Source organism: Phyllobates terribilis, unplaced genomic scaffold (assembly GCF_046119375.1).
Source record: "Phyllobates terribilis strain yellow unplaced genomic scaffold, ASM4611937v1 Scaffold_7__3_contigs__length_470593459, whole genome shotgun sequence".
Lineage (NCBI taxonomy): Eukaryota > Metazoa > Chordata > Amphibia > Anura > Dendrobatidae > Phyllobates > Phyllobates terribilis.
The window spans coordinates 175,481,117-175,508,493 of NW_027362767.1; the positions used below are offsets into that span (position 1 = coordinate 175,481,117).

General features: G+C 47.4%; 1 protein-coding gene across 6 annotated transcripts in view; it reads left to right on the forward strand.

The window, feature by feature from the left end:
- The window catches only part of CADM3 (cell adhesion molecule 3), a 675,629-nt gene that overhangs the window by 77,393 nt on the left and 570,859 nt on the right, over positions 1-27,377 (forward strand). For 2 of the 6 annotated variants that reach the window (XM_073639537.1, XM_073639538.1), the window contains exon 2: positions 13,712-13,944. The exons of 1 other annotated variant lie outside the window; for it this stretch is intronic. In XM_073639537.1, the coding sequence (XP_073495638.1) occupies positions 13,875-13,944 (70 nt within the window). In that variant the 5' untranslated portion in view covers positions 13,712-13,874. Of the gene's footprint in view, positions 1-13,364; positions 13,945-27,377 lie in introns of those variants that run through there. 3 more of the 6 variants (XM_073639541.1, XM_073639536.1, XM_073639539.1) reach the window with 3 other exon arrangements.

Sequence of the window (27,377 nt, forward strand, 5' to 3'; positions counted from 1 at the left end):
ACCCTATTATAACAGGGTGTAATAGGTCCTTGACTATGCCAACCTCATTGGGATCGGTGATATAGTTTGTGTCTATGACCACTCGGGCCACAGGGTAGTTTTTAGCGTCTCCATTGTTGGATACAGTGGACACCCACCATCTTCACAGGAATCAGCCAATGAGGAATTGTGGCCCTCACTAGGGTTAACAAACTTCCGGAGTCCTTCAGAGCAGTCATTTGCACTCCATTCTCTGATACTGGACATGCCTGTGGCCCCCGGTCTAGTTGAGAGACAGCACTGCAGGCAGGGTATGCAAAATATGAGCAGCGCCGTCCTATGCTGCAGTCCATTGGCTCTGTGATAATGGGGCAATGGGCGGCTATGTGACCCAGGGTGTGACACCTCCAATAAATCAAATTATTAAATGGGGCCTTCAGCAACAAATCAGAGGCTTCCTGGGCCCTTGGACGACCCCAGATATGGCTCTAGTCCCCTTTTTTATGGTGTCAGCCCCTCTTTGGGAGCTCCAGTGTGGAGATGTTAAAACCCTTTGCCTCCCAAAGGAACTCTCGACTGCCTGATACCTTTCCACCAGGTCATTGGCATTCCGGGGATCTCCCTGGGCAAACTAGGACTGCACCGGCCTCGGAAGTGAGTGAATGAATCTGTCCATGACGACCCGTTCCACCATCTGCACTGGGGAGAAGGATTCCAGTTGCAACCATTTTTGAACCAGATGTAATAAGTCAAACATTTGGGTTTGTCACCATGATGTGCACCCTTTGTGCCCTAACAGTCATAGTCACTCCTAAGGAAGATCTCCATTTTCAGTTTGGCATACTCTTTTGTATCCTGCAAGGCCAGGTCATAATAGGTCTTCTGTGGTTCCCCTGTTAGATATGGTGCCAGAATCTCTGCCCGATGCTCCTGAGGCAATTTCTCCCTTTTGAAAACCGTCAGGAACGCCTCAACGTCATAACCCTGGGTCATTTTTTGCAAGGCACTCCTTACCGTCTTCTTCACGTACAAATCATCACCTTGACATACGGGTGGGGCGGTCGCCCTGCCACAGATTGCCACTGCTAGAAGTTCCATCTGCTGCCTGTGCTGCTGCTACCACTGCTGCTGTTGCTGCTGCTACCACTGCTGCTGTTACTGCTGCTACCACTGCTGCTGTTGCTGCTATAGCTGTTGCTGCTGGAGATTAGCCTGCACCAGTTGCTTAATCAGCTCCTCCATGTTGCCTGCTTCAGACTGTGCTTGCCCTGCTACCGCTGACTTGACCCAGGACATACTGTTTCCTGATGGCAATCACATATGTCCTCTGGGATTTCTGCCTGCATTTGAAGTACCAATTGTAGCTTTTCTACTCAATCGATTGCGTTTTGAGGTAGGCAAAGGGAGCGGTTACAGCAAAATGTCCAGGCTGGTTTATAAATACTTTATAAACCGTTCAGGGTAACCAATCAAAAACAGCCTTTGCCGGCACAAAGTGAAAACACAAAGTGAATAGTCCATACAGTAGTCCGTGTTCACCCGCTCGGGTTAGTGTCCAGCTCTTTAGTCCATAGCAAAACACAAACAACACTGGAGGTCTGCACACCTCCACAGAGAGACACAGAAGGGGACAACTGGTCTCCATTTTATCTGCCGTACCGCACCCCAGGGTGGGGATATGTGTGCAGCCAGTCCCACTCATCTGTTTGGCTGCTCATAAACCCAGCCCTGGTCATGCACTAGTAACTCTCTCAGCACTATATGTTCTGGAGCCTGCTTTTCTGAGCTTACATAACAGATGCTACCAGCCTCGATAATACATATCTACTCTTGTGGACCTGTCCGCCGACCATCTTAATATATATATATGTATATATATATATATATATGGATATACTGTGTATATACCACCCTGTGGGGAGCACACACACTCATATATATGCTGCCCTGCGGAGAGCACACACATGTATATATGTATACAATGTACCGCTCAGTTGGGAGCACACTCCCTCATGTATATACTGCCCTGTGGAGAGCACACACATGTATATATGTATATATATGTACGGCCCAGTGGGAAGCACACTCCCTCATGTATATACCGCCCTGTGGAGAGCACACATATATATATGTATATATAAGTACCGCCCTCATGTATATACTGCCCTGTGGAGAGCACACACATGTATATATGTATATACAGTATATGTACCGCCCAGTGGGAAGCACACTCCCTCATGTATATACTGTCCTGTGGAGAGCACACACATGTATATATGTATATATATATATATATATATATATATATATGTGACGCCCTGCGGGGAGCACACTCGCTCATGTATATACTGCCCTGCGGAGAGCACACACATGTGTGTATGTATATATATATATATATATATATATATATGTATGTGCCGCCCAGTGGGGAGCACACTCACTCATGTATATACTGCTCTGCAGAGAGCACACACATATATATATGTATATATATGTGCCGCCCTGCGGGGAGCACACTTGCTCATGTATATACTGCCCTGCGCGGAGAGCACACACTTGTGTATATATATATATATATATATATATATATATATATATATATATATATATACATGTACCGCCCTGCGGAGAGCACACTCATGTATATATGTATATATATATGTGCTGCCCTGCAGAGAGCACACACATGTATATGTGACGTCTCCTCGCTCACTAACCCTGAGAGATGGGGGTACTCGGAACCGGGCCTCCAGGTGGAGGGTGGATGCAGTCGTGGCCTAGGCCCGGCCCGTGCCCAGGGTTGTCACATCAAAATGAGGGCTAGGAGGGACGGTGATAATCGAGTGGATTAAGTGACTACGCCACCTGTGGTGCCTGGTGATTCGCCACCAGCGCTGCGGCAGTCCTCTGAGGCGGGATGTCGTGGCAGCAACAGATGGTACTACTCCCCACAGGCGGAGCAGGGCCTCAGGGTAAAGAAGGACGGATGAGGGGAGTTGTAGTGGGTGGTGTGGTGCCGCGCTGAAATAAGGGACCGGAGGCAGGGATGCAGTCTTCCAAGCTTTACTCACATTCTTGGGCGTCAGCTGCAAGGCTTCTCCTCGCTCCTCACTGCGCGCTGCGGCCACCAGGAAGGGGGTTCAACAGACTCCGAGTAGTTCGGATGCAAGAATCAGGACCCCCGCACCAGAGTGTTCCTAGCCTTTCCCACTAGGTCCTCTCCTGTCCGTATGTGGTGCGTGTTATAAGGCTGGGTCTCCGTCTGGCTATACACAGAACAAGGGTACAGGTGGCGTATGCCGCTCCGTCCGTTACCCGGTGGGATCCACTAAGTCTCCGGGCTTTTCTGACTAGGACGTGACGTAGCAGAGTCAGATATCGGGGGCCAGTCCCCTCTTGCAGCAGGAATCCCTCTGGCTTGGCCAGAATAAAGAGTACAGGTGGCGTATGCCACTCCGTCTGTATCCCCCTGGGATCCTTTCGCCTGTGGAGCTTTTCTCCTCTGCTCCCCTCCAGGCCTTCTTAGGTAGGGACCTTGACCGGGTAGAGACAACCATTAACTCTTGCCCGCTCCTCGCCTCAAGGCCAGAGCATGAGGACCGTGTATCTTCTGCCAGCTACAGCCTCTTGCTGGACCCCAACAGAAGACCACAATCAAAGACCTTGAACCTAAGATGGTCGTTGATTAAATATGAATGAGTATGTGTAACCTAAAAGTGTGTCCTCCACCCTCACCCACTACATGGTTCCCCCTATCTTTGGTTCCCCCCATCTCCTCTATCCTGGACCGGGGCAGCACCCTGGTGCATACAGGCCCCCTACAGGACAGGAGTGGTGTAGTGTTGGCTGATGAGGTGGGGTCCTGACAGGTGCTCCATCCTTACCTCGGAGAGGAGATACCACACCTCAATCTGAGGTGCAGTACCCCTGTGGCGACTGAACCCTCAGGGGCGCCACATTCCCCCCCTGGTGAAACACAGCATGTCCGCGGGCTGCAAAGAGAGCAAAGCATTGGTACAGACATTTCAAATTTTTACATAACAATAACAATTAAACGATCTTCCCTTTATGGTAGGCTCAAATTCTTGAACGTTGCAACAATATATATACAATATAAATATAGAAAAACATTAAAGTGACATTATGCATGTATAGAACACATTATGCACACATGGGAGACATTCAAGAGACATTATGCAAGTAGACAGTTCTGTAGAAAATATTGTTGAAAAGAGTCAGTTCAGTGTAGCATCGGCGTCTCTGCCCCCTGCCAGGCAGAGACGCCGTCCCTCTCATCTCCTCGCTCCCCGCGCGCTGTCCTAAGGAGTCCCCGGCCAATAGCCGGAGGACCTCCCATATATAAGGCACCTCCTCCAAAATGGAGGTGCCCGAGCAAAGTTGATGCACAAGTATACTTACCTCTGCTTCAGCCCTCAGGTCCAGTTGCCAGCTTGACTACTGTTCCAGTCCGCCAGCCTGACTACTCTCCAGCCCGACAGTCTGTCTTCCGTTCAACCCGCCAGTCTGTCTATGGGCAAGTCCGCCCGATTAGCAGGAAGCACCTGCCTGTTACCTGCCTGCTACCCCGCTCACCTGGGAACACTCGCCTGTTACCTGCCTGTTATCTGCTAACCTAGAGACTTCTGCCTGCTCTGCTGTCACGTGCTGTGACTTCCCGTCTGCTAACCTAGAGACTTCTGCCTGCTCTGCCGTCACGTGCCGTGATCACCCGTCAACTAGCCCAGAGACTTCTGCCTGCTTGTTGTGCCCATCCGCTATACCAGTCAGTCCCAGTCTGCTAACCCGTGGGAGCCACCTGCTCTCTTACAAGGTCGTCCCCAGAGTAGCACCTGGTCCCTCTGCTCGGTCCCTCCTTGGTCACGGAGTCGTTAGCCGCCGTACGACCAGGGTCGGTCTGAGTTGATACTTAGTTACGCCCCTCTGGGTCCCTCTTTGCACCGCGGCACAGAGGTTCCACCACCCGGATCCGTAACAGTTTGCTCGGGCCATGGAACCCGGTGGCACCCAAGCTCCCTCGCTCTCTGACCTATACCAGGAGGTGTCCCGTCAGAGATCCCAACAGGAAACCATCCTGAACTACCTGCGAGGTGTCAACTCCCGCCTGGACACTCTGAATGTTCCACTTGCGTCCGCCACGAGTCATACGACTCCCGCTCCGGCAGCGCCGCTGCCCACCAATACCATGGCACCCAGCCCCGGACCCTGGCTTTCTGCACCTCCTCGTTTCGGAGGCGACCCCGCTCTAGCTTAGGGTTTCATAAATCAGTGCACCCTGCACTTTGAACTCTTGGCACATCAGTTCACCTCCGACCGGGCCAAAGTGGCATTCATCATGTCCCATCTCACTGGGGAAGCACTGGCATTGCTAAACCCCCTGTGGGAGAGAGGGGATCCCCTGGTGTCCGACCTGTTGTCTTCCTCGCTGCTTTCCGGAAAGTCTTCGATGAACCAGGGCGAAAAGCCTCTTCAGCCTCCTCTCTGCTACGTCTCCGCCAAGGGAGTCTCACCGTGGGCCAATATGCCATACGGTTCCGTACCCTCGCTTCTGAGCTTGCCTGGGGTAACGAGGCACTAGTGTCTGTCTTCTGGGAGGGTCTTTCCGGTCGGATTAAGGATGATTTAGCCGGTCGGGACATTCCTACCACCCTGGATGACCTGGTGTCACTCGCTACCCGGATTGACATCCGGTTCCAAGAACGCACCAAAGAGACCACCCGGGAGAGAAAGTTCCCCCGCCTTGCTCCTTCTTTCCAGAGACCTGCCTCTCAACCAGTCACTCCCCAGGCGCACTCGCCCGAACCTATGCAGATCGACCAGACCAAGATGGTCAAATCTCGCCAAGAGTCACGTCGAGCCGAGGGGAGCTGTTTCTATTGTGGCAGTAAAGAGCACCTGATCCGTTCCTGCCCAGAGAGGCCGGGAAACTTCAGTGTCTAGGACCGCTCAGAAAGGTCGTCCTAGCCAAAAGTGAGCCCTCTCAGTCCCTGACTTTGTCTGTCTCTATCTCCTGGGGAGATAACCGTCTCTTTGAAATTGCTCATCTGGATTCTGGAGCTGCTGGAAACCTCATTTCCCAGTCCCTGGTAGAGAGATACCGAATTCCCACCAAACCTCTGGCTGAACCATTGTCCGTCGCCTCCGTGGATGGAAGACTCCTTCCGGTGACCATCCTGCTCGTCACTGAGGCCCTAACCCTGCAGGTAGGAATGCTGCATTCTCCTTCCATGTGCTGTTCGGACTCTCTTACTCCCTATTGCTAGGTCTACCCTGGCTCCAGATACATGAACCCGTGCTGAACTGGCAATCCGGTGAAGTACTCCGGTGGGGGCAGGACCGCCATAGGACCTGCCTGGTTCCGGTTCGCCCGACTCGTCCACCACCTACTCCAGCTAATTTACCCGGTCTACCGGCTCCTTACTGGTCCTACGCGGATATCTTCGGTAAAAAGGAAGCAGAGACACTGCCACCTCATAGGCCATATGATTGCCGGATCGACCTGGTACCTGGCGCCACTCCACCCCGTGGGCGTATTTACCCGTTGTCGGCGGCCGAAACCCAGTCCATGTCTGAGTACATAGAGAAAAATCTGGCTAGGGGATTCATCCGGAAATCTACCTCCCCGGCTGGAGCCAGATTCTTCTTTGTCAAGAAGAAGGATGGCTCGCTACGCCCCTGTATTGTCTATAGAGGACTCAATCAGATCACGGTAAAAAACAAATATCCCCTGCTGCTCATCTCCGAGTTGTTTGATCACCTTAAGGGCGCCAGGATCTTCTCCAAGCTGGATCTACGTGGAGCGTATAAACTGGTCCGAATCCGTCAAGGAGACGAGTGGAAGACGGCATTCAATACCCGGGACGGTCACTATGAATACCGTGTGATGCCCTTCGGTCTCTGCAATGCTCCCGCTGTCTTCCAAGAATTGGTCAACGACATCTTCCGTGATCTTCTTTACTCCTGCGTGGTGGTATACCTGGACGATATCTTGGTCTTCTCTCCGGATCTTCCTACACACCGGAGGGATGTTCGTCAGGTCCTGCTTAGGCTCAGGCAGAACCACCTCTATGCTAAATACGAGAAGTGCCTCTTCGAGCAGACCTCTCTTCCATTCCTGGGCTACGTTATCTCCCAGACAGGCTTACGAATGGATCCCGAGAAGCTCTCTGCTGTCCTAAAGTGGCCCCTTTCCGGAGGGGTTGAAGGCGATTCAGCGATTCCTGGTCTTCGCCAACTACTATCGTCTCTTCATTCCGCACTTCTCTTCCCGGACTGCTCCCATATCTGCGCTCACCCGTAAGGGAGCAAATCCTAAGGTATGGCCGTCCGAAGCTGAGGAGGCCTTCCTCTCCTTAAAGCAAGCCTTCTCCTCTGCCCCGGTACTGCACCGTCCGGACTGCAACAAACCATTCTACCTGGAGGTTGATGCTTCCTCCTCCGGAGCCGGAGCGGGGCTCACCCAAAAGTCTTCTTCCGGGAGAATGGTAACCTGCGGCTTCTTCTCCAAACTCTTCTCCTCGTCTGAGCGCAACTACGCCATTGGAGACCGAGAATTGTTAGCCGTTAAATTGGCGCTGGAGGAGTGGCGCTACCTGCTTGAAGGGGCTCTATACCCGGTGATCATCTATACGGATCACAAAAATCTGGCATATCTCCAAAATGCCAAAAGACTCAATCCGCGTCAGGCCCGGTGGTCTTTGTTCTTCGCCCGCTTCGACTTCGTCCTACATTTCCGCCCTGCGGACTAGAATGTCAAAGCCAACACCTTGTCCCGATCCTTCCTGTCCTCCGATCAAGAGGAGGAGCCTATGCACATCATCGACCCCTCCAAGGTGATGAAGGTGGCACCCTTGGATCTGACTTGTCTTCCACCCGGTAAGACGTTTGTAGCAGTACCAGATCATGAAAAGGTTCTTCGCTGGGGTCATTCATCTAAACTAGCCGGCCATGCTGGCCAAAAGAAGACCTTCCTTCTCATCACCCAGCATTACTGGTGGCCTACCCTGCGCAAGGATGTGGTAGACTTCGTCTCAGCCTGTTCGTCCTGTGCCCGCAACAAAGTTCCCAGACATCTACCAGCCGGTCATCTCCTGCCTCTTCCCGTACCTGATACCCCGTGGCAACACATTGCTATGGACTTTATCACAGACCTCCCTGTCTCTGCCGGTTGTACGGTCATTTGGGTGGTCGCCGACCGCTTCTCTAAAATGGCTCACTTCATCCCTCTGCCTGGTCTCCCGTGTGCATCAGAGCTAGCTAAGGACTTCTTCCTTCACATCTTCCGTCTCCATGGCCTACCCCTCCACATCGTGTCGGATCGAGGGGTTCAGTTCACCTCACGTTTCTGGAGAGCTACGTGTAAGCTGCTGGATGTCACCCTGGATTTCTCCTCCGCTTACCATCCACAGTCCAATGGTCAAGTTGAGCGGATCAACCAGATCCTTACCAGCTACCTCCGGCACTTTGTTAACGCTCACCATTCTGATTGGGTGGATCTCCTGCTTTGGGCCGAATTCTCCTACAACAACCATGAGAGCGAATCGTCTTCCAAGTCTCCGTTCTTTATAGTCTATGGTCAACATCCCCGGATTCCGTTTCCCGTCTCCGCTTCTGTGGACAACCCTACCGCGGAGTCTATGGTCAGCAAATTCTCCACCGTTTGGGAGAATACTAGGTCCGCACTTCTTCAGTCCTCCGAGCGGATGAAGAGAAATGCTGACAAGAGACGTCTGGATCTGCCTCAATTTCGTCCGGGAGACAAGGTTTGGCTCTCCTCCAAACACGTTCGGCTCAAAATACCCTCCTACAAGTTGGGCCCCCGGTTCATCGGTCCATTCGAAGTCCTTAAACAAATCAATCCAGTGGCCTACAAGTTGAAACTCCCAGCCACCTTACGGATTCCCAACTTCTTCCACGTATCTCTCCTCAAACCAGTTGTGCTTAATTCTTTTTCCAAAAATCCAGGTTCTTCCCCTGCTCCGGGTTCCGCTGAGAACGTTTTTGTGGTAGAGAATATTCTGGCCACCAAAAGGGTAAGAGGAAAAACCTTTTTTCTGGTGGATTGGAAGGGGTTTGGCCCAGAGGAGAGAACTTGGGAACCCAGGGAGAACATACATGCCCCGCTTCTCCTTGAAAAATTTCTTTCTGGCCTAAAAAAGGGGGGGAGTAAAGGGGGGGTACTGTAGCATCGGCGTCTCTGCCCCCTGCCAGGCAAAGACGCCGTCCCTCTCACCTCCCCGCTCCCCGCGCGCCATCCTAAGGAGTCCCCGGCCAATAGCCGGAGGACCTCCCATATATAAGGCACCTCCTCCAAAATGGAGGTGCCCGAGCAAAGTTGATGCACAAGTATACTTACCTCTGCTTCAGCCCTCAGGTACAGTTGCCAGCCTGACTACTGTTCCAGTCCGCCAGCCTGACAGTCTGTCTTCCGTTCAACCCACCAGTCTGTCTATGGGCAAGTCCGCCCGCTTACCAGGAAGCACCTGCTAGTTACCTGCCTGCTACCCTGCTCACCTGGGAACACTCGCCTGTTACCTGCCTGTTATCTGCTAACCTAGAGACTTCTGCCTGCTCTGCTGTCACGTGCTGTGACCACCCGTCTGCTAACCTAGAGACTTCTGCCTGCTCTGCCGTCACGTGCCGTGACCACCCGTCAACTAGCCCAGAGACTTCTGCCTGCTTGTTGTGCCCATCCGCTATACCGGTCAGTCCCAGTCTGCTGACCCGTGGGAGCCACCTGCTCTCTTACAAGGTTGTCCCCAGAGTAGCACCTGGTCCCTCTGCTCGGTCCCTCCCTGGTCACGGAGTCATTAGCCGCCGAACGACCAGGGTCGGTCTAAGTTGATACTTAGTTACGCCCCTCTGGGTCCCTCCTTGCACCGCGGCACAGAGGTTCCACCACCCAGATCCTTAACATTCAGCAGCATGAGGGACCTGTCCCAAACCCTCAACGTAGGCCCTGGGGTGGCTGCAGGGCATGGAGATCCTGAGTTGGACCTCCAGGAGAGCCACTCCAGACAGGTTTTGCTTCTGAGGTCTGAGGTAGAAGTAGAAGCGGTTTTTGCATAAAACCAATAGGGAGCACCTAAAGAGATGCAGAACTATTTACAGCAAGGAGTCTGTCTACTGCTAAAGTCTGCAGGGACTAATGTCTCTTTAAACCGGGAAGAAAACAACATAATAACTTAAAACAGTAACTTAGTCAACAGGTAGGTACAACCTCCGGGGCTGTTCAGAAGCGGTATCCCCACTTAGGAAAAGGCTCATTCTTGCCTACTGAGCCTGACCGGTCCTCTGTGGGCAGGTGAGTGGCGGCATCCCCTTTGAACACCCTGTGGACGTCCAGGGTGTACCACCCACGCTCCCCGTGGTGGAGGGTGGAGGACACCAAGTCGCCCGGGTAGAGGTTCCGGTCAGGGTGGCCTTGCTCCAGTTGCTGCTCGACGTCCCACTGATTCACAAAGATGTCTCAGTGGAACTGGGGGCTGCGAATGAAGCCCCATCCGGCCTCCTGGTGGAATCGGACTATTAGACCCTCCTCCCGGGGGCTTGGAAGGCGGGCCCGCGACTTTGCGGCCTTGGTCCGCACCTCGAGACGCTCGCAGCGGATCCTCCTCTCCCGCCGCTCCTTATCCAGCTGGAGGAGCTCCCTGCGACAGAAGTCCTCCCTCCTCCTCGCTTCAGCCCGGGTCTCCTGGGGGAAGCCTATCAGGTCCACCCCCGGTTGTCCCAGGCCATCTCCTCCGCTGCCGGGCAGGTGACCGGAGGCGCTGGCAGTGGCGACAGTAGGGGTTGCTGCAGGTCCTCAGGTGACGCGGACCAGTCCGGGTTGGGGTTGGTGGAATCCCCAGCTGGCACAGACTCTTCCGGACCAGGAGTCGGGAGGCAATGCTGGCCTCCAGCGGTGACCTTCACTTGGGCCTTTAACTCCGGAGCGAGAAGCTGCTCCCATACAACGGCGCCCGGGGACAGGGGCGCTGGCATCAGATCCACAAGGGCCTCCGTGCGCCTCGCGCCCGGGACAGGGGCTTGTAGCTTACCCGAGCCTTGGCTGCACATGGCCTCCGGGGTTTCCTCCTCCTGGGTTGCTGCTCCGCTAAACTGGCTTGCAGCACCTTGGCGGCGGGACCGGATCTTTTGCAGCATTTCCTCCCGCCATGCTGCGGACACCGACCGCTGGGCCTCCGCGACCCTCCGGTTTAGGTCTTGTGCTTCCTCTCGGAGGAACTCTGCCTCCTCCCGGGTTAGGTATATTCCTCCCAAGCCTTGGAAGGTAGCAGCTCGTGGGCCAGCGTTGGAGGGCTTGGAACGACTCTCCTTGGCGGCGTCCATCACTGCTGCAGGGTGCGGTGAGTCTGGGATTGTTGCGGCCACACCTCGTTTTTGCTCTCGTCTCCTCCTCTTTTCAGGGCAACTCCAGGGCGGCTGGCTGACGGGCACTCCCAGGGACGTCCTATCCGTTTTGACGGACATCACTATGCGGACAGTCTCTACTGCAGGGGGCGGTCTACACTTTTGGCGCCATTGGGGAGCCAGGCCCACGATGGGAGGTGCTGGGTTGCTGTCCTTTTTGCACATAATGGCGTCCGTTCTTCTTAGGCAGGGCGCCACATGGGATGTAAAACGACAGTCTGTTGTAAAGGAGCGCAGTACCCGGTAGCAATGGGGATAACTTCTTCCGTTGCTGCGGGCATGCAATCCTGCCGACTACGCCAAGTTGTGACGAGAGATGGGGGTACTCGGAACCAGGCCTCCAGGTGGAGGGTGGATGCAGTCGTGGCCTAGGCCTGGCCCGTGCCCAGGGTTGTCACATCAAAATAAGGGCTAGGAGGGACGGTGGTAATCGAGTGGATTAAGTGACTACGCCACCTGTGGTGCCGGGTGATTCGCCACCAGCGCTGCGGCAGTCCTCTGAGGCAGGATGTCGTGGCAGCAGCAGATGGTACTACTCCCCACAGGCGGAGCAGGGCCTCAGGGCAGAGAAGGACAGATGAGGGGAGTCGTAGTGGGTGGTGTGGTGCCGCGCTGAAATAAGGGACCGGAGGCAGGGATGCAGTCTTCCAAGCTTTACTTACGTTCTTGGGTGTCAGCTGCAAGGCTTCTCCTTGCTCCTCACGGCGTGCTGCGGCCACCAGGAAGGGGGTTCAACACACTCCGAGTAGTTCGGGTGCAAGAATCAGGACCCCCGCACCAGAGTGTTCCTAGCCTTTCCCACTAGGTCCTCTCCTGTCCGTATGTGGTGCGTGTTATAAGGCTGGGTCTCCCTCTGGCTATACACAGAACAAGGGTACGTGTGGCGTTTGCCGCTCCGTTCGTTACCCGGTGGGATCCACTAAGCCTCCGGGCTTTTCTGACTCGGATGTGAAGTAGCAGAGTCAGATGTCGGGGGCCGGTCCCCTCTTGCAGCAGGAGTCCCTCTGGCTTGGCCAGAATAAAGAGTACAGGTGGCGTATGCCGCTCCGTCTATATCCCCCTGGGATCCTTTTGCCTGTGGAGCTTTTCTCCTCTGCTCCCCTCCAGGCCTTCTTAGGTAAGGACCTTGACCGGGTAGAGACAACCATTAACTCTTGCCCGCTCCTCGCCTCAAGGCCAGAGCACGAGGACCGTGTATCTTCAGCCAGCTACAGCCTCTTGCTGGACCCCGACAGAAGACCACAATCAAAGACCTTGAACCTAAGATGGCCGTTGATTAAAAATGAATGAGTATGTGTAACCTAAAAGTGCGTCCTCCACCCTCCCCCACTACATGGTTCCCCCCATCTCCTCTATCCCGGACCGGGGCAGCACCCTGGTGCATATAGGCCCCCTACAGGACAGGATTGGTGTAGTGTTGGGTGATGAGGTGGGGTCCTGACAGGTGCTCCATCCTTACCTCGGAGAGGAGATACCACACCTCAATCTGAGGTGCAGTACCCCTGTGGCGACTGAACCCTCAGGGGCGCCACATATATGTATATATATGTATATATATATATATATATATATGTGCCGCCCTGCGGGGCTCATACTCGCTCATGTATATACTGCCCTGCGGAGAGCACACACATGTATTTATGTATATATATATATATATGTGCCGCCCTGCGGGGAGCACACTCGCTCATGTATATACTGCCCTGCGGAGAGCACACACATGTATTTATGTATATATATATATATATATATATATGTGCCGCCCTGCGGGGAGCACACTCGCTCATGTATATACTGCCCTGCGGAGAGCACACACATGTATACACGGTGTGACGGCTGCACAGCTGCTACCAGCACTGAATTACATCTGATCCACTTTCCTCCCGTAGAGCAGCACCCCCCTCCCTGCACATGCTCTCCCCCTCTCCGCTCCCTCCCTCCACATCTCAAGGGGATCAGAGCAGAACGCACCACAATTCCCCATCCAGAGGGGAGAGGGAGGCAGGTTGCAGGCTGGGCTGGCTGCTGGCTCTGCTGTGGAGCTCTGGGCAGCTGCACACAATCCCAGGCATTTGCAGAGTCTGCATCCTTTGCATCCTCTCCCCCGCCCGCCGCCTCTCATGGTCCATTCCTGGTACCCTATTTAATTCCCTCCACTGCTGCATCATATCTCCCTGACACTAGTCCAGCTGTTATCCTGATAGGGGAGGACACCGCTCTCCCCTGCGTCCTCCAGCTCCAGGTGGAATTAGCTGCAGCTCCTTTTTGTGATTTTTTCTTCCTTTTTTCCTATATCGCACAGTGTTGTGTCTTCTCTCCTGAGAATCTGGCCGATCCTCATCTCCTAATCTGCCCCTCCTGGCGCGGGGAAAGAGAAGACCCCAACACACGGTGTCATTAGGGGAGACGCAAAACGGACGGATCTTACCAGGGAAGGATTTTTTTTTGGGGGCCATTTGATCGTCATGTATCTCGCAGCCATCCTGCTCCTGACCCTGGCTGGATTCACGGGGGCGAACGTGTCCGAATACGACCGTAAGTGCCCTTCATTATTAGTACAAGTAGTCGGATAGGGTCCCAGGACCCCCCAGTGATTGTATATATGTGTATCATTAGATGGCTGCTATATGGCGAGTGATCGCCGATACCTTCCGACTTATATCTGTATGTGTGTGTATACCTGCACTAATCAACATCTACATATATATAATATATACATAGGGATGGGTATGTCACCTCCTATACTTGTGTGTAGATATATATATATATATGTATTAATCAACATCTACATATATATATTATATACATAGGGATGGGTATGTCACCTCCTATACTTGTGTGTAGATATATATATATATGTATTAATCAACATCTACATATATATATTATATACATAGGGATGGGTATGTCACCTCCTATACTTGTGTGTAGATATATATATATGTATTAATCAACATCTACATATATATATTATATACATAGGGATGGGTATGTCACCTCCTATACTTGTGTGTAGATATATATATATGTATATGTATTAATCAATATCTACATGTATATATCTACATATTTATAGGGATGTTTATGTCATGTCCCATATTTGTGTGTGTATATATATATATATATATATATATATATATATATATATATATATAAAATAAATACTGTATATATATCAATCAACATCTACATATATATAATATATAAATAGGGATGGGTATGTCACCTCCTATATTTATGTGTGTATATATATATATATATCAACCAACATCTACATATATATATGTATTTCTAGGGATGTTTACGTTGCGTATTATATATGTGTATATATATATATATATATATATATATATATACGCACACACTTAATACCTATTTACACAGTATTAATCAACACATATATTTATGAATGTGTATGTATTTAGAGGGATGTATCTTACATTTAGCTTCATGCTCTCTGTATCAGTACATGCGCATATATACATATATATATATATATATACATATATATATATATATATATATATATATATATATATACACTAAATCAATCAACATCTACATGTATATTCATAAATATAGGTGTATTTCCAGGGATGTTTACATCCTGTCTTATAGTCTTATATTTGGCTCCATGCTTTCTATCACAGTGCATGTGTATATATATATATATATATATATATATATATATATATATATATATATATGCACTGAGATAGAAAGCATGAGGCCAGTGTAAGTGTGTGTCTGTCTATCCATTTATCTACTTATATAAAAAATAATAAATATATATACATATATGCCAAAATAAATACATATTTATAGTATGTGTGCATTTATATGTATATATATATATATTTTCTATTTGCATGTAGACACACACATACTGGCCTCATGCTTTCTGTCTCAGTGATTTTATATATATATATATATGTGTATACAAGTACATCTCTTTGTATGTGCAGATTTCGGTGTGCATCCCCATATAGGTGTACATGTATATACATGTGTATAGGAGCCTGCACACAGATGCACACACTATATTCCTATAGATGTATGGGGGGGAGGCTTGTGTCCGGCCTTTGTGTGGTGGGAGCACAGACGGGGGAGCCTGCGCCTCGGGGTTACCCTGCTCCTCGGGGTTACCCTGCGCCTCGGGGTTACCCTGCTCCTCGGGGTTACCCTGCGCCTCGGGGTTACCCTGCTCATCGGGGTTACCCTGCGCTGGAGGTCGGGTCGCTGCCTTAACCACTGGAGTGCTGGATAACAATGTATTGGCTGGAGATTATTGCAGAGCTGTTTGGCTTGGCCTCCATGGGGAAGGCGCTGGGCTGGAGCAGTGCAGGGACCTCCTAATATATACAAACACACCCTCTTCTGGTATATCGAACAAATTGCCACCTGTACTTTATGGGTCGCGGTTGCGGAGAGACAATAAATCCTGCTCACGCTGCGATAGAGGATTTCAGACGTCCATGGCAGTACAGGGTCTGATCCCAAGAGCTTGCACTCTACTTCACTGCACTGCATTTGGATTTTTTTTACTTTTAACCCACTGTCGTTATATCATCGCCATCTGCATAATTTAACCCTTGGCGAGCGGCGTTGAAGGAAGGAAGGAAGACGAAGTGATGCGGGGGTGCACATACTTTCGCAGTGGACATAGAAAATATTCCAAATGCTTCACACGGGACACGCGCCAGGATAATTAGCGGGGCAGATTAACAGAAACTCTTTTGTCACGTTCCCTTTCGTGCCGGGGGTTGTGTGCGTTAACGCTACATTCCTTTTTACGGGGCTGTGGGAATTCTCTCTTCCTTGTTGTGCGTGGTTAATAGGGTCACATTGTTGGGTTTGTGCAGCGGAGACCGCAGACAATCACAGCTGTAGCATTTCCTGGAAAGGCTCATTATCAGAGGGTAAATGACAGGAGGGGCGCGAGAAAAGACCCTCAACTATTATCTGCCCAACAGCTACAAATATAATGATGGCATCGGAGGGCGACTTATTGAGGGTTGAAATTAACATTCATTTAGCAGTAGCATGGCTGCGCCTGTTTATCACCATGAATTAGAGTGCAAGCTCTTGGGATCGGAGGTGGGCTATGCTCGTACACCATACCATAACATTACATCCTGTGTAACGCAAGTGCAGGTAATTTAGATCTCGCCATCTCTCATTTTTTTCCATTTGATGGAAGATATAGAGGCGGTTGTCACCGTGGGCTGATATGCTTTGTGCTTTATCGAGGCAGGTAATGAAAGATTTGTAATTGCTGTTTTATAGATAAGTGGAGACAAACCCACCAATCCTTGGGTTGGGATATCCATGGTCTCAAGAGCGTGAGGTCTTCTCTATGACCGGCCAATGCCCATTTGGGATTTTTTTCTATTAGTTATGCTGGAGAAATTATGGGCGTCTGGTGTGATTCACTAGTGTAAAATGTTCTTGCGGTATATATCCTATCTCTCGTATGGGCGCCATATAGACCCATGACCTTGTGACCTTCTGGACGTCATGGCATAGCAAATACGACAGTCACCCACTCGTCTAGTAGTTTTCCACCTTGGCAGTGGAGGGGGTTAACATCCCGTCCCTCCGTTATTGTACGCCTGTCTGGTTCTCACTGAACCCTGAGAGAAAGATCTCTCCCGAGCTATGGGAACTATTGTGATACACAATTGATTACAGCCTTGAAATTCCCATTCCAACTCATCACCCGTCAGGACATGGGCCCAAACTGACAGTTCAACGTTTAGAGCCCAAAGAGAGGAGCGGCAGGGTACTCCCCGAATGGCTGCAACTTGCTTCACAGGGTCAGGGACCTCCTGAAGGATACTGGTGTCGTTTATGGTTTTCCCTCATCCATATCGGAGTATGCTATGAATGATCAACTTTGGGTCTCCCCACAGGAGAAACAAAGACCTTTCTTCATCAGTAGAGTTGTCTTCCAGACTTTTTTCTTCCTAATATGAAATACAGATTTCCATTTGACATCTACTATTTAAAAGACCACCTCTGGATGAATGGAAATATTAGATATTAAGGAGTTCACATTCCCCGAGAGAAAGAAGAAAGTCTGAAAGTCAACTGTACTGATGGGAAAGGCCCACAGCTGTCCGTGACGATCTATGGACATGTCCAAAGAGCATCATTACCGCTGTATGGACAACATGATCATCCTTTGAATGCTGTGGTTTCCTGCTCTCCATCAGTAGAGTTGTCTTCCAGACTTTTTTCTTCCTCTTATGAAATATAGATTTCCATTCGATATCTACTAGTTAAAAGGCCCCTCTGGATGAATGGAGATGGTAGATATTGAAAGGAGTCCATATTCCATGAGAGAAAGAAGAAAGTCTGGAAGACAACTCTGCTGATCGTAAGGGCCCACATCTCTCCTTGATGATGTATGATCATGTCCTAAGTAGGAAAGAGTGTCATCACAGCTATATGGATGACATAAACACTCTTTGATTGTCAAGGTTTCCTGCTCCCCGATCAGCCCGACCTACTGACACAGGTTCTCCACAAGGGGAAGAAGAAAGTTTGGAGGGTAAGTATACTGATAGGAGAGGTCCAAACCTCTCCATGATGATCTATGGACATATCCAAAGTTAGAGAGAGCTGCATTGCCGCTATAGGGACGACATGATGGCCCTTTGATTGTTGTGCTTTCCTTTTTCCTGTTCAATGATCACAAGAACCTAAACATCTAATGATCACATACTGAGAGGTTCTCCACAAGTGGGGAATAAATCTTGACAAGCCTTTAAAATACCATAAAGTATTGTGGATAATGCTAAACAGTAGATGTCAATTGGGGTCCATATTCAATAAGTATAGTGGAGGTAGAAGTGCCAAACAAAGTCTGAAAGACAACTCTACTGATGGGACAGGTCCAAAGCTCTCCATGATGATCAATGGACATATCCAAAGTAGTAAAGATTGGCATCAAAGCGATGACATGATCGCCCTTTGATTGTTGTGATTCCAATCACAAGAACCTAATATCTCATGATTACCTATGGAGAAGTCCTTCACAAGTGGAAAATAAAATTCAACAACCCTTTCAAAAACCATCAAATGAGTCATTAAATGAGTTAGGGTAACATTAAAGGATTAAAAATTTTATTCTCCCCTTGTGGAGAGCTACTCAGAAGGTCAGGCTGATTGGAAAATAGGAAACCCTGACAATCAAAGGGCAATCAGGTCACCCATATTGTTGTGACGCAGCTCTTTCCTACTTTGGATATGTCCACAGATCATCATGGACATCTGTGGACCTATCCCACCAGAATTGCTTTGCTAATTATACCTCCACCATACATACAGAATATGGACCCCACATTTGATGGTGGTTTAAAGGGTTGTCGAATGTTAATTTGTGTAGAACCTCTGAATAGCTATATGGCCTTGAAATATTAGGTTCTTATGATTGGGGAACAGGAAATCACAAAAACCAAAGAGCGATCATGTCATCCATATAGCGGTGATTCAGCTCTCTCCTAGTTTGGATATGTTTAAGGCTATGTGCCCACGAAGCAGAAATGCTCCGGATATTTTCCTAAGCGTTTCTGCATCTCCCTGGCAGAAAAAACGCATGCGGATTGTACATGCGGATTGTACATGCGGATTGTACATGCAGATTGTACATGCGGATTGTACATGCGGATTGTGCATGCGGATTGTGCATGCGGATTGTACATGCGTTTTTCCTGCCAGGGACATGCGGATGTGAAGCGTTCTTCACATGCATTTCCGCATGCGAGTTGACAAGCACTTTCCAAGCGATTTTAGCATCACTTGGAAAGTGCTTGGCAACTTGGTCACACTATATAAATCCATGCAACCAGCATGGATTTATATAGTGTGACCGAAAGAATGGTAAAAAATAAATATATACTTACCTTCTGATGGCCCCCGGTGTTCTTGTCACGGCTTGCCGGCAGCTCGCGGTAGATTAAAGGACCTTCCGACATCAGCGGTCGTGTGACCCATCGCATGACTAAATGACGTCAGTGCAGGTCCTCCAAGAGCTGCCGGCAAGCCAGGACGCATCGGATAAAGACACCGGGGGCCATCAGAAGGTAAGTATAATATTTATTTTTTATTTTCTTCTTTTTTTTACAGGTTCTATGGTACCCGGGTCCGGAGGAGAGTCTCCTCTCCTCCACACCCAGGTACCATCTGCACACTGAAACGCATGGATTCCGCATGTACAGATGTAGTGATATGAATTCCATGCAATCCCATGCAAGTCAATGGCGGCGAAAACACAGCGCTTCCGCAAAATAATTGGTAGTGCTGCGTTTTTTTCTTCAATGATTATCATTGGGGAACATGGCAGACCTTCTACCAAGCGTTTTTTAAGCATTTCTGCAGCGGAATCGCCACTGCGGAAATGCTTAAAAAATGCATCGTGGGCACACAGCCTAAGGGTGATCATGGAGAACTGTGAACCTGTCCCATCAGTAGAGCTGTTTTCTACTTCTGCCTTTGCCATACTTACAGAATATGGAGCCCAAATTACATCTGCTGTTTAGCATTACCCACACTCTTTGATGGTATCATAAAGGGCTGTCAATTTTTTTCCCCCACTTATGTAGAACCTCCCAGTAGGTGATCATGAGATATTAGGTTCTTGTGATAGGAGAATAGGAAACTATGGAAATCAAAGGGTGATCAAGCCATCCATATTTTTGTCATGCAGTCCTGTGATGCCACTCTTTCCTACGTTGGAGATATCTATAGACCATTATGGAGAGAAATGGAACTATCCCGTTATCAGAGATGGCCTTCGAGACCTTCTTCTGGTACTACTAGTAATAAAAAAGTATTCCATAGGATTGAGAATTAGTACTAAAAGTCCCAATCATTAATTGAGGTATTGAGTAGAATGGATATAGAGCAATGTTGCCTTGTCTAAGCGTGACTTAGTGCCGTCTAGTTTAAGTTCACTACACCTCACATTCAAACAAAGAAGAGAAAAAGATTCACTCAGATCTGCTTAGGAACCTGAGGTTCACTGCCCAACTCAGGTTTCGCTAGGTTGCTTTTTCAGGGGCGCATCTTTTATGTATTTTGCCGAGACATTTTGGTGTGTGAATTTTATTCATCTAGTGTGATGACAGTACTTCTACCTCTACCTTATGGACTACAGACAGACTCTAAGGTTTAGCTTTACCTGCACTCATCTTAATGATATTTTAAAGAGTTGTTGAATTTTGGGGAATCTCTCAGTTGCTGATCGTGATATATTAATTTCCTGTGATTGGGAAGCAGGAAAACTACTGCAATAAATAAGGGATCATGTCATCCACTGTTGACGTTGATGGTGATGCAGCCTTGGCTTTGGGTCGGAGTGGCAAGAACCGAACAAACATTCGTTCTGCGCTATTGAACCTTCGTATCATGTCTACACTCTTTGTGTAGCATGGCTCTCCGATAACTCTGTATTGTGGTGACCACCACAGCACAAAAACAAAGTTATTTTGCCCAAGGAATGTTTGTTTCGCACATTTGCTACATCTGAAGTGATGATGTGTCTGGTTTTGCTGGTGGCGTTGGAATATATTATTATAATATTTCTGTTTGGTGCTAGAGTTTCCTGATATGAGGCCTGATTGTGATTTTGGTGTTCACCATGTGTACAAATGCAGAATTAATTTCTTAACTAATATGTAAACCAGTGGCCATAGGGACGGTCGCCAAATCTTATGGGGGCCTAAAATCTCTTCTTTAGGGTTAGTATTGTGGCTGGGGTTTGGCTTTTATTTCCTTTCTGACATAGGATATACAGTACATCTTTTATCAGGTGCAGGTGTATGGTGCTTGTTCAGGAGCTGAGCCCGCTCCATACAAGGCAGATGCCAGCTGTGCAAAACAACCAGCACCTGCATTTAACGGAAGTTACTAGAATCTCTGCTGTTTAACCAAATGAATAGCACCAGTCAGTGGGACATCCGTTCTGCCTATCACCAATCACAGGAAGCCCCCGTTGCTGCCATATGTAGTTGGGTTTCATGAGATATTGAGATTTGTACAATATATTGCAATATTATATTATTACAGTATAAAGTACAAGTGATCAAATGATCGCAGGTTCAAATCCTTTACTCTTGAAAAGTAATAAAATAATAACAACTAATAGTAATATTTTTGGTCACTGCACCAGTCTCAAAAAAGTCTCATCAAAATCAATTAAAACATTGCATATATACCACGATGGAACTAATAAAATGTCAGCCCTTACACAGCCCCATCGAGGGAAAATTAAAAAAAAGTTCGGGTATCAGATAATAGTGATACAAACCAATTTTTTTTTTAACAACGTTATCATTTTTTACCATTAAAAGATAAAAAAAAAACAACGTGAGTTTAATATCTCCATAATCATACTGAGCTGGAGAATTAAGTCATTTTGACTGCACAATGAAAAAGAAGAAACCCAAAAATCAGTGGTGGAATTGGGTTGTTTTGACCATTTCATCCCACTTGGAATTATTTTCACATTTTTCAGTCCATTATAAGGTAAAATGAATGGTTTCATTCAAAACTACAACTTATTCCTCAAATATAAGCCCCCGTATGGCCATGGCAAGGGCAAAACACAGAAGACTCACGGAGAAAAGTAGGGAAAAAGGAAACTGCAAAGAGAAAAATTAGCCAGAGGAGGGTATTTAGGTGCAGGACGAGTGCAGCCCACCCAATCTGTACACTAATGAAGCCTTAGAGTTATTTTCATCTTATTTCTCTCCTGATTATTCCATTTTTTTTTAAACCCGTCGTACAGGTCCAGATATATGGGCATCTTTACTTGGTGACAATTTTTATGATCTTTACTAAAAGGGCATGGCTTGCCGGATCCTCGGGGGCGTGTCTTTAGGCATTATTTCCCTGGGAGACACGCCCCATTGGAAAGACTATAAAAACTTACACTAAGGCCCATATCTCTGGAACCGTATGGCGGATTTTAAAAAAACAAAAACTGGAATACTCAGGGAAGCAGAGGGAATAAAACATGACCGCCAACTGGCCAACCTTTGACTTGATGACAGGTGCTCTTTAAAGCCTTTTCCTTCTCCACACCGAAGGATCTCGCCTTCTATACCTCACCAGATGTAGTTGTACTTTCCTTCGGATCTCGTTAACCTCTCAATTTTACCGTACTTATCATGGATTTAAATAATTTCTTCCCTTACTAGCTCAGAAGTTAACCATTTAGCGTTATTACGTTTTTATGAAAATGTCATTTTAGCTCGGCGCCGATCTTCTGCGTGACTCTTGTGGCGCTGTTGCCACCCTCAACCCCACCGTCTTTGGTGTATTAAAAGGGTTAATTAAGGTAATGAAAGGACAGATAAATATGCAGAATTTATACTCGCCATAGCTTAGACAAGTGCTGGTATCAGAGGGATTTTATTACCGCCACTCTTGCATCAGTTTGATTTATTCAGTCGGTAAGCATGTCGTAAAAATTTACACATGTAATAAGCGCCATCCATCTCCCGGATGCAGAAATTAGCTAAAGTTCCTGAACCAGAAAGGATCACAATCCGAATATTCACCTCGCAATATTCCACCCATAATCGCATTAGTCGATGTGAAGCCGTCGGAAATTCCACATGAAAGCCGACAAAGGAACAAAAAAAGGGGATAAAAGCCCCCACATACGTGTTTTACACGGCGATGAATTAATTTGCCGCAGGTCACCGGGTTAATGCAGCAAAATCATTTACTTTACATTTTGCAGCAAATCCGTCCTTTGCAGAAGTCTTGCGGCTTGTGATGCTCGGCTGTTTACGGTAAATCTGATTACTTCAGCGCTATTTTAATATTTGTATTAATTATTCAGGGAGGCACTGCAGATGTACAATGAAATGTTCCTCCTGACCTGGAGATACATTATGCATTATGTTTTAGAATAAGCTTACTTACATCTTAAAAACGTTCATTTTGGACTGCGGTGCGAAAACACCAGACGGGGTGCTCCCTGGTAGTCTGCGACCTCTGAGGAAGGTCAGGTGCCATCACCTTCCCTCATTGTCTTGAGATTTCCCATGAAAAAAATGAAGTTGTTCTGACAAGTGGGATCTCATATTATTACTGCCATGTGGTGTCTCTGAGAGGCTAGACTAGTATTGATAATGTGGTAAATCATGCTCTGATTAATATCAGAGGTACATGGAGGTAATGTTCATGAACGTAGGTTTTGTTTTGAGAGAAGGAAGGCTCTCTGCATCCAAATGTGCGTTTCGCTTATGCTTCTTCCGGAGATTACTCCCTGGAAGAAGCGCACATGAAACCTACATCTGGATGCAGAGAGCCTGTTGGGTTGATACTTTATATTTATACTTTATAAAGAAATTGTATAAAAAACAAACATGTATAAAAGTGGGAAAACACACACACAAAACATAGAGAGCCCGGAGTCGGATTGTATGGAAAACAGTACATAAGATACAAAAATTTAATGGTACCCACAAAAAGGCTCTCTGTATCTCGATCTATGTATGGCTGATGCCTCTTCCAGGGACGATAGCCCTAGAAAAGGCGAAAGCAAGCCGTATGTCAGGATGCAGAGAGCCTGTTGGGTAATACTTTATATTTATGCTTAAAAAAAATTGATAAAAATAAACACATATAAAAGTGGGAAAACTCACAGAGCCGAGAGTCGGATTGTATGAAACACAGGACATAAGATACAGAAATGTAGTAGTACCCACCAAAGGGGCTCTCTGTATTCCAACGTACATTTTTGCTGACGTTTCTTTCAGGAGCGATAGCCCTGAAAAAACATAAGCGAAACGTACGTCAGGATGCAGAGAGCCTGTTGAATTGATACATTATATTTATACTAAAGATATTGTATAAAACAAACATGTATAAAAGTGTGAAAACACATAGACAAAACATAGAGAGCACGGAGTCAGACAGTATGGAACACAGGACATAAGATACAGAAATGTGGTAGTACCCACCAAACAGGATCTCTGTATCCCGACGCACGTTTTGTTTGTGCTTCTTCCAGGGATAAGGTTTGGGTGCATAGAGCCTGTTGGGCTGATACTTTATTTGTATTGGTTTATGCACTTGTCACTTTGTAGTTTAGTACCTTGTTGGTGCTATATTCAATGCTTTATGCGTTTTTATCATGATATAGTGTACTGTGTCTGTTTTTCGGTCTGACAATTTGAGATAGTTTGGATAATGGATCATTTACTACTATTGGCACAGTTTTCTTTTTTTTTTTTTGTAGGTTTTCTAATTGACTGATTTATAAAAAAAAAATCCTATTATTTCCATCCCCTGCTTTTCTGCAGATCTTTATGTCTCCAGACTACAAACCAGTGTTCCAGAGTTTCCTACACTCCAGAAGGAAAGGAGTAACACATGACTCTCAGATCAGACTACACGGGGTGTGTTTGTAGTCTGTTACCATGGAGACCCATAGGCCTGCATAGTATCTGTATACACAAGACAAGCAGAATTTTGTTTTTAAACGTTCACAAAGTCACATCATTTTTTTCTGTAATTTTAGATGCATTAGAACAAAATAGTTGTTTAGGGGTAGTCCAGGTTTTCCAAAAAAGTATTTTGTTTTCGCGACACTTTTGTCCCTGGGTTGTGATATTGCTCCACCTCAACTCCAGTTATTTGAATGGGGCTGAGCGCTAATATTGAAAACCACTCATGAAATCCTTTTATACCTTACGTTTACTTGTTGCACCCAAACCCTGTTTTGAGAGGTCTCAAAGTCTCCTGTTGGGCAGAAGAAGTGTAAGTGTAGGATGGCACTGGTGGACCCTGTACTGGTGCCCAGGTGCCCCTCTTTCATGTTAGGATATGGCTTCCCGATGATAGAGAATCATTTCCCACACTTACTAAAACTTCACTCACTGTTACAATCCATAACTGGAGCTGTCAAGATGAGGCACAGGTGACTTGTTTAAGGGGCGACTCACTTGACTGATATTTTGTTTTTGCCGAAGAAAAAGCTTTAATGTCGTACATGCGGAATAATAGGATGCAATAAAATACAAGGTAAGCGCTCACAGCCACGGGAAGCACAGAGACATTAAACAAACAGCCGTATGCCAGGATAATACTAATAAGGCGAGCAGTCCCTTAAGCCTCCGCCTTGAGTGATGACTAATTATTTCTCTACTCTTCGACAGAGTCCTTTGTATTCATCATCGGGTCGTTCTGTCTCTTATCAGCTATTACTGTCAGAGGAGATTTGTAAAAAAGTATCTGCCATGGCTCTGGGGAAATGCATGGCACATGCCAACACTTGCCAGCGTCTTAATGAATCTTAGGCCTATGTGGACCCAGGTCATAATAATATTTCATAAAGAAATGTAAAGATTGGGGACCGATTTCCCAGATGGTCTGAGGATCATTGTCCATGAGGGCATCTGCCAGCTCCGAGTGGTGAAGATCCGAAACGTAGAGCTAGTGTGTATGTGACCAGCCAGAATACCTACAGGAAATCAAAGCTGAATTACAGCCTAAAATCCCATACACAATGGTTCCTTGTAGGGTCTCATCTAGTCCAGTCTTGGGTATTTATTCTGGTCTACGATCGATTGTATAGTCTAGTCTTGTTTTGGGGTCTAGTCTACAATGTGTATTTTCCTGAGATCTAATCTTATAACTGTGACTCTATTTTTTATTCTCTTTATTCTAGGGTATGGGCTATTTATTCTAGGGTGTGGGCTATTTATTCTAGGGTATGGGCTATTTATTCCAGGGTGTGGGCTATTTATTCTAGGGTGTGGGCTATTTATTCTAGGGTATGGGCTATTTATTCCAGGGTGTGGGCTATTTATTCTAGGGTATGGGCTATTTATTCTAGGGTATGGGCTATTTATTCCAGGGTGTGGGCTATTTATTCTAGGGTGTGGGCTATTTATTCTAGGATGTGGGCTATTTATTCTAGGGTATGGGCTATTTATTCTAGGGTGTGGGCTATTTATTCTAGGGTGTGGGCTATTTATTCTAGGGTATGGGCTATTTATTGCAGGGTGTGGGCTATTTATTCTAGGGTATGGGCTATTTATTCTAGGGTGTGGGCTATTTATTCTAGGGTGTGGGCTATTTATTCTAGGGTGTGGGCTATTTATTCTAGGGTGTGGGCTATTTATTCCAGGGTGTGGCCTATCTATTCTAGGGTGTGGGCTATTTATTCTAGGGTGTGGGCTATTTATTCTAGGGTGTGGGCTATTTATTATAGGATGTGGGCTATTTATTCTAGGGTGTGGGCTATTTATTCTAGGGTGTGGGCTATTTATTCTAGGATGTGGGCCATTTATTCTAGGGTATGGGCTATTCTAGGGTGTGGGCTATTTATTCTAGGGTGTGGGCTATTTATTCTAGGGTGTGGGCTATTTATTCTAGGGTATGGGCTATTTATTCTAGGGTGTGGGCTATTTATTCTAGGGTATGGGCTATTTATTCTAGGGTGTGGGCTATTTATTCTAGGGTGTGGGCTATTTATTCTAGGGTATGGGCTATTTATTCTAGGGTATGGGCTATTTATTCTAGGGTGTGGGCTATTTATTCTAGGGTGTGGGCTATTTATTCTAGGGTGTGGGCTATTTATTCTAGGGTGTGGGCTATTTATTCTAGGGTATGGGCTATTTATTCTAGGGTATGGGCTATTTATTCTAGGGTATGGGCTATTTATTCTAGGGTATGGGCTATTTATTCTAGGGTGTGGGCCATTTATTCTAGGGTGTGGGCTATTTATTCTAGGGTATGGGCTATTTATTCTAGGGTGTGGGCTATTTATTCTAGGGTGTGGGCTATTTATTCTAGGGTGTGGGCTATTTATTCTAGGGTGTGGGCTATTTATTCTAGGGTATGGGCTATTTATTCTAGGGTGTGGGCTATTTATTCTAGGGTGTGGGCTATTTATTCTAGGGTATGGGCTAATTATTCTAGGGTGTGGGCTATTTATTCTAGGG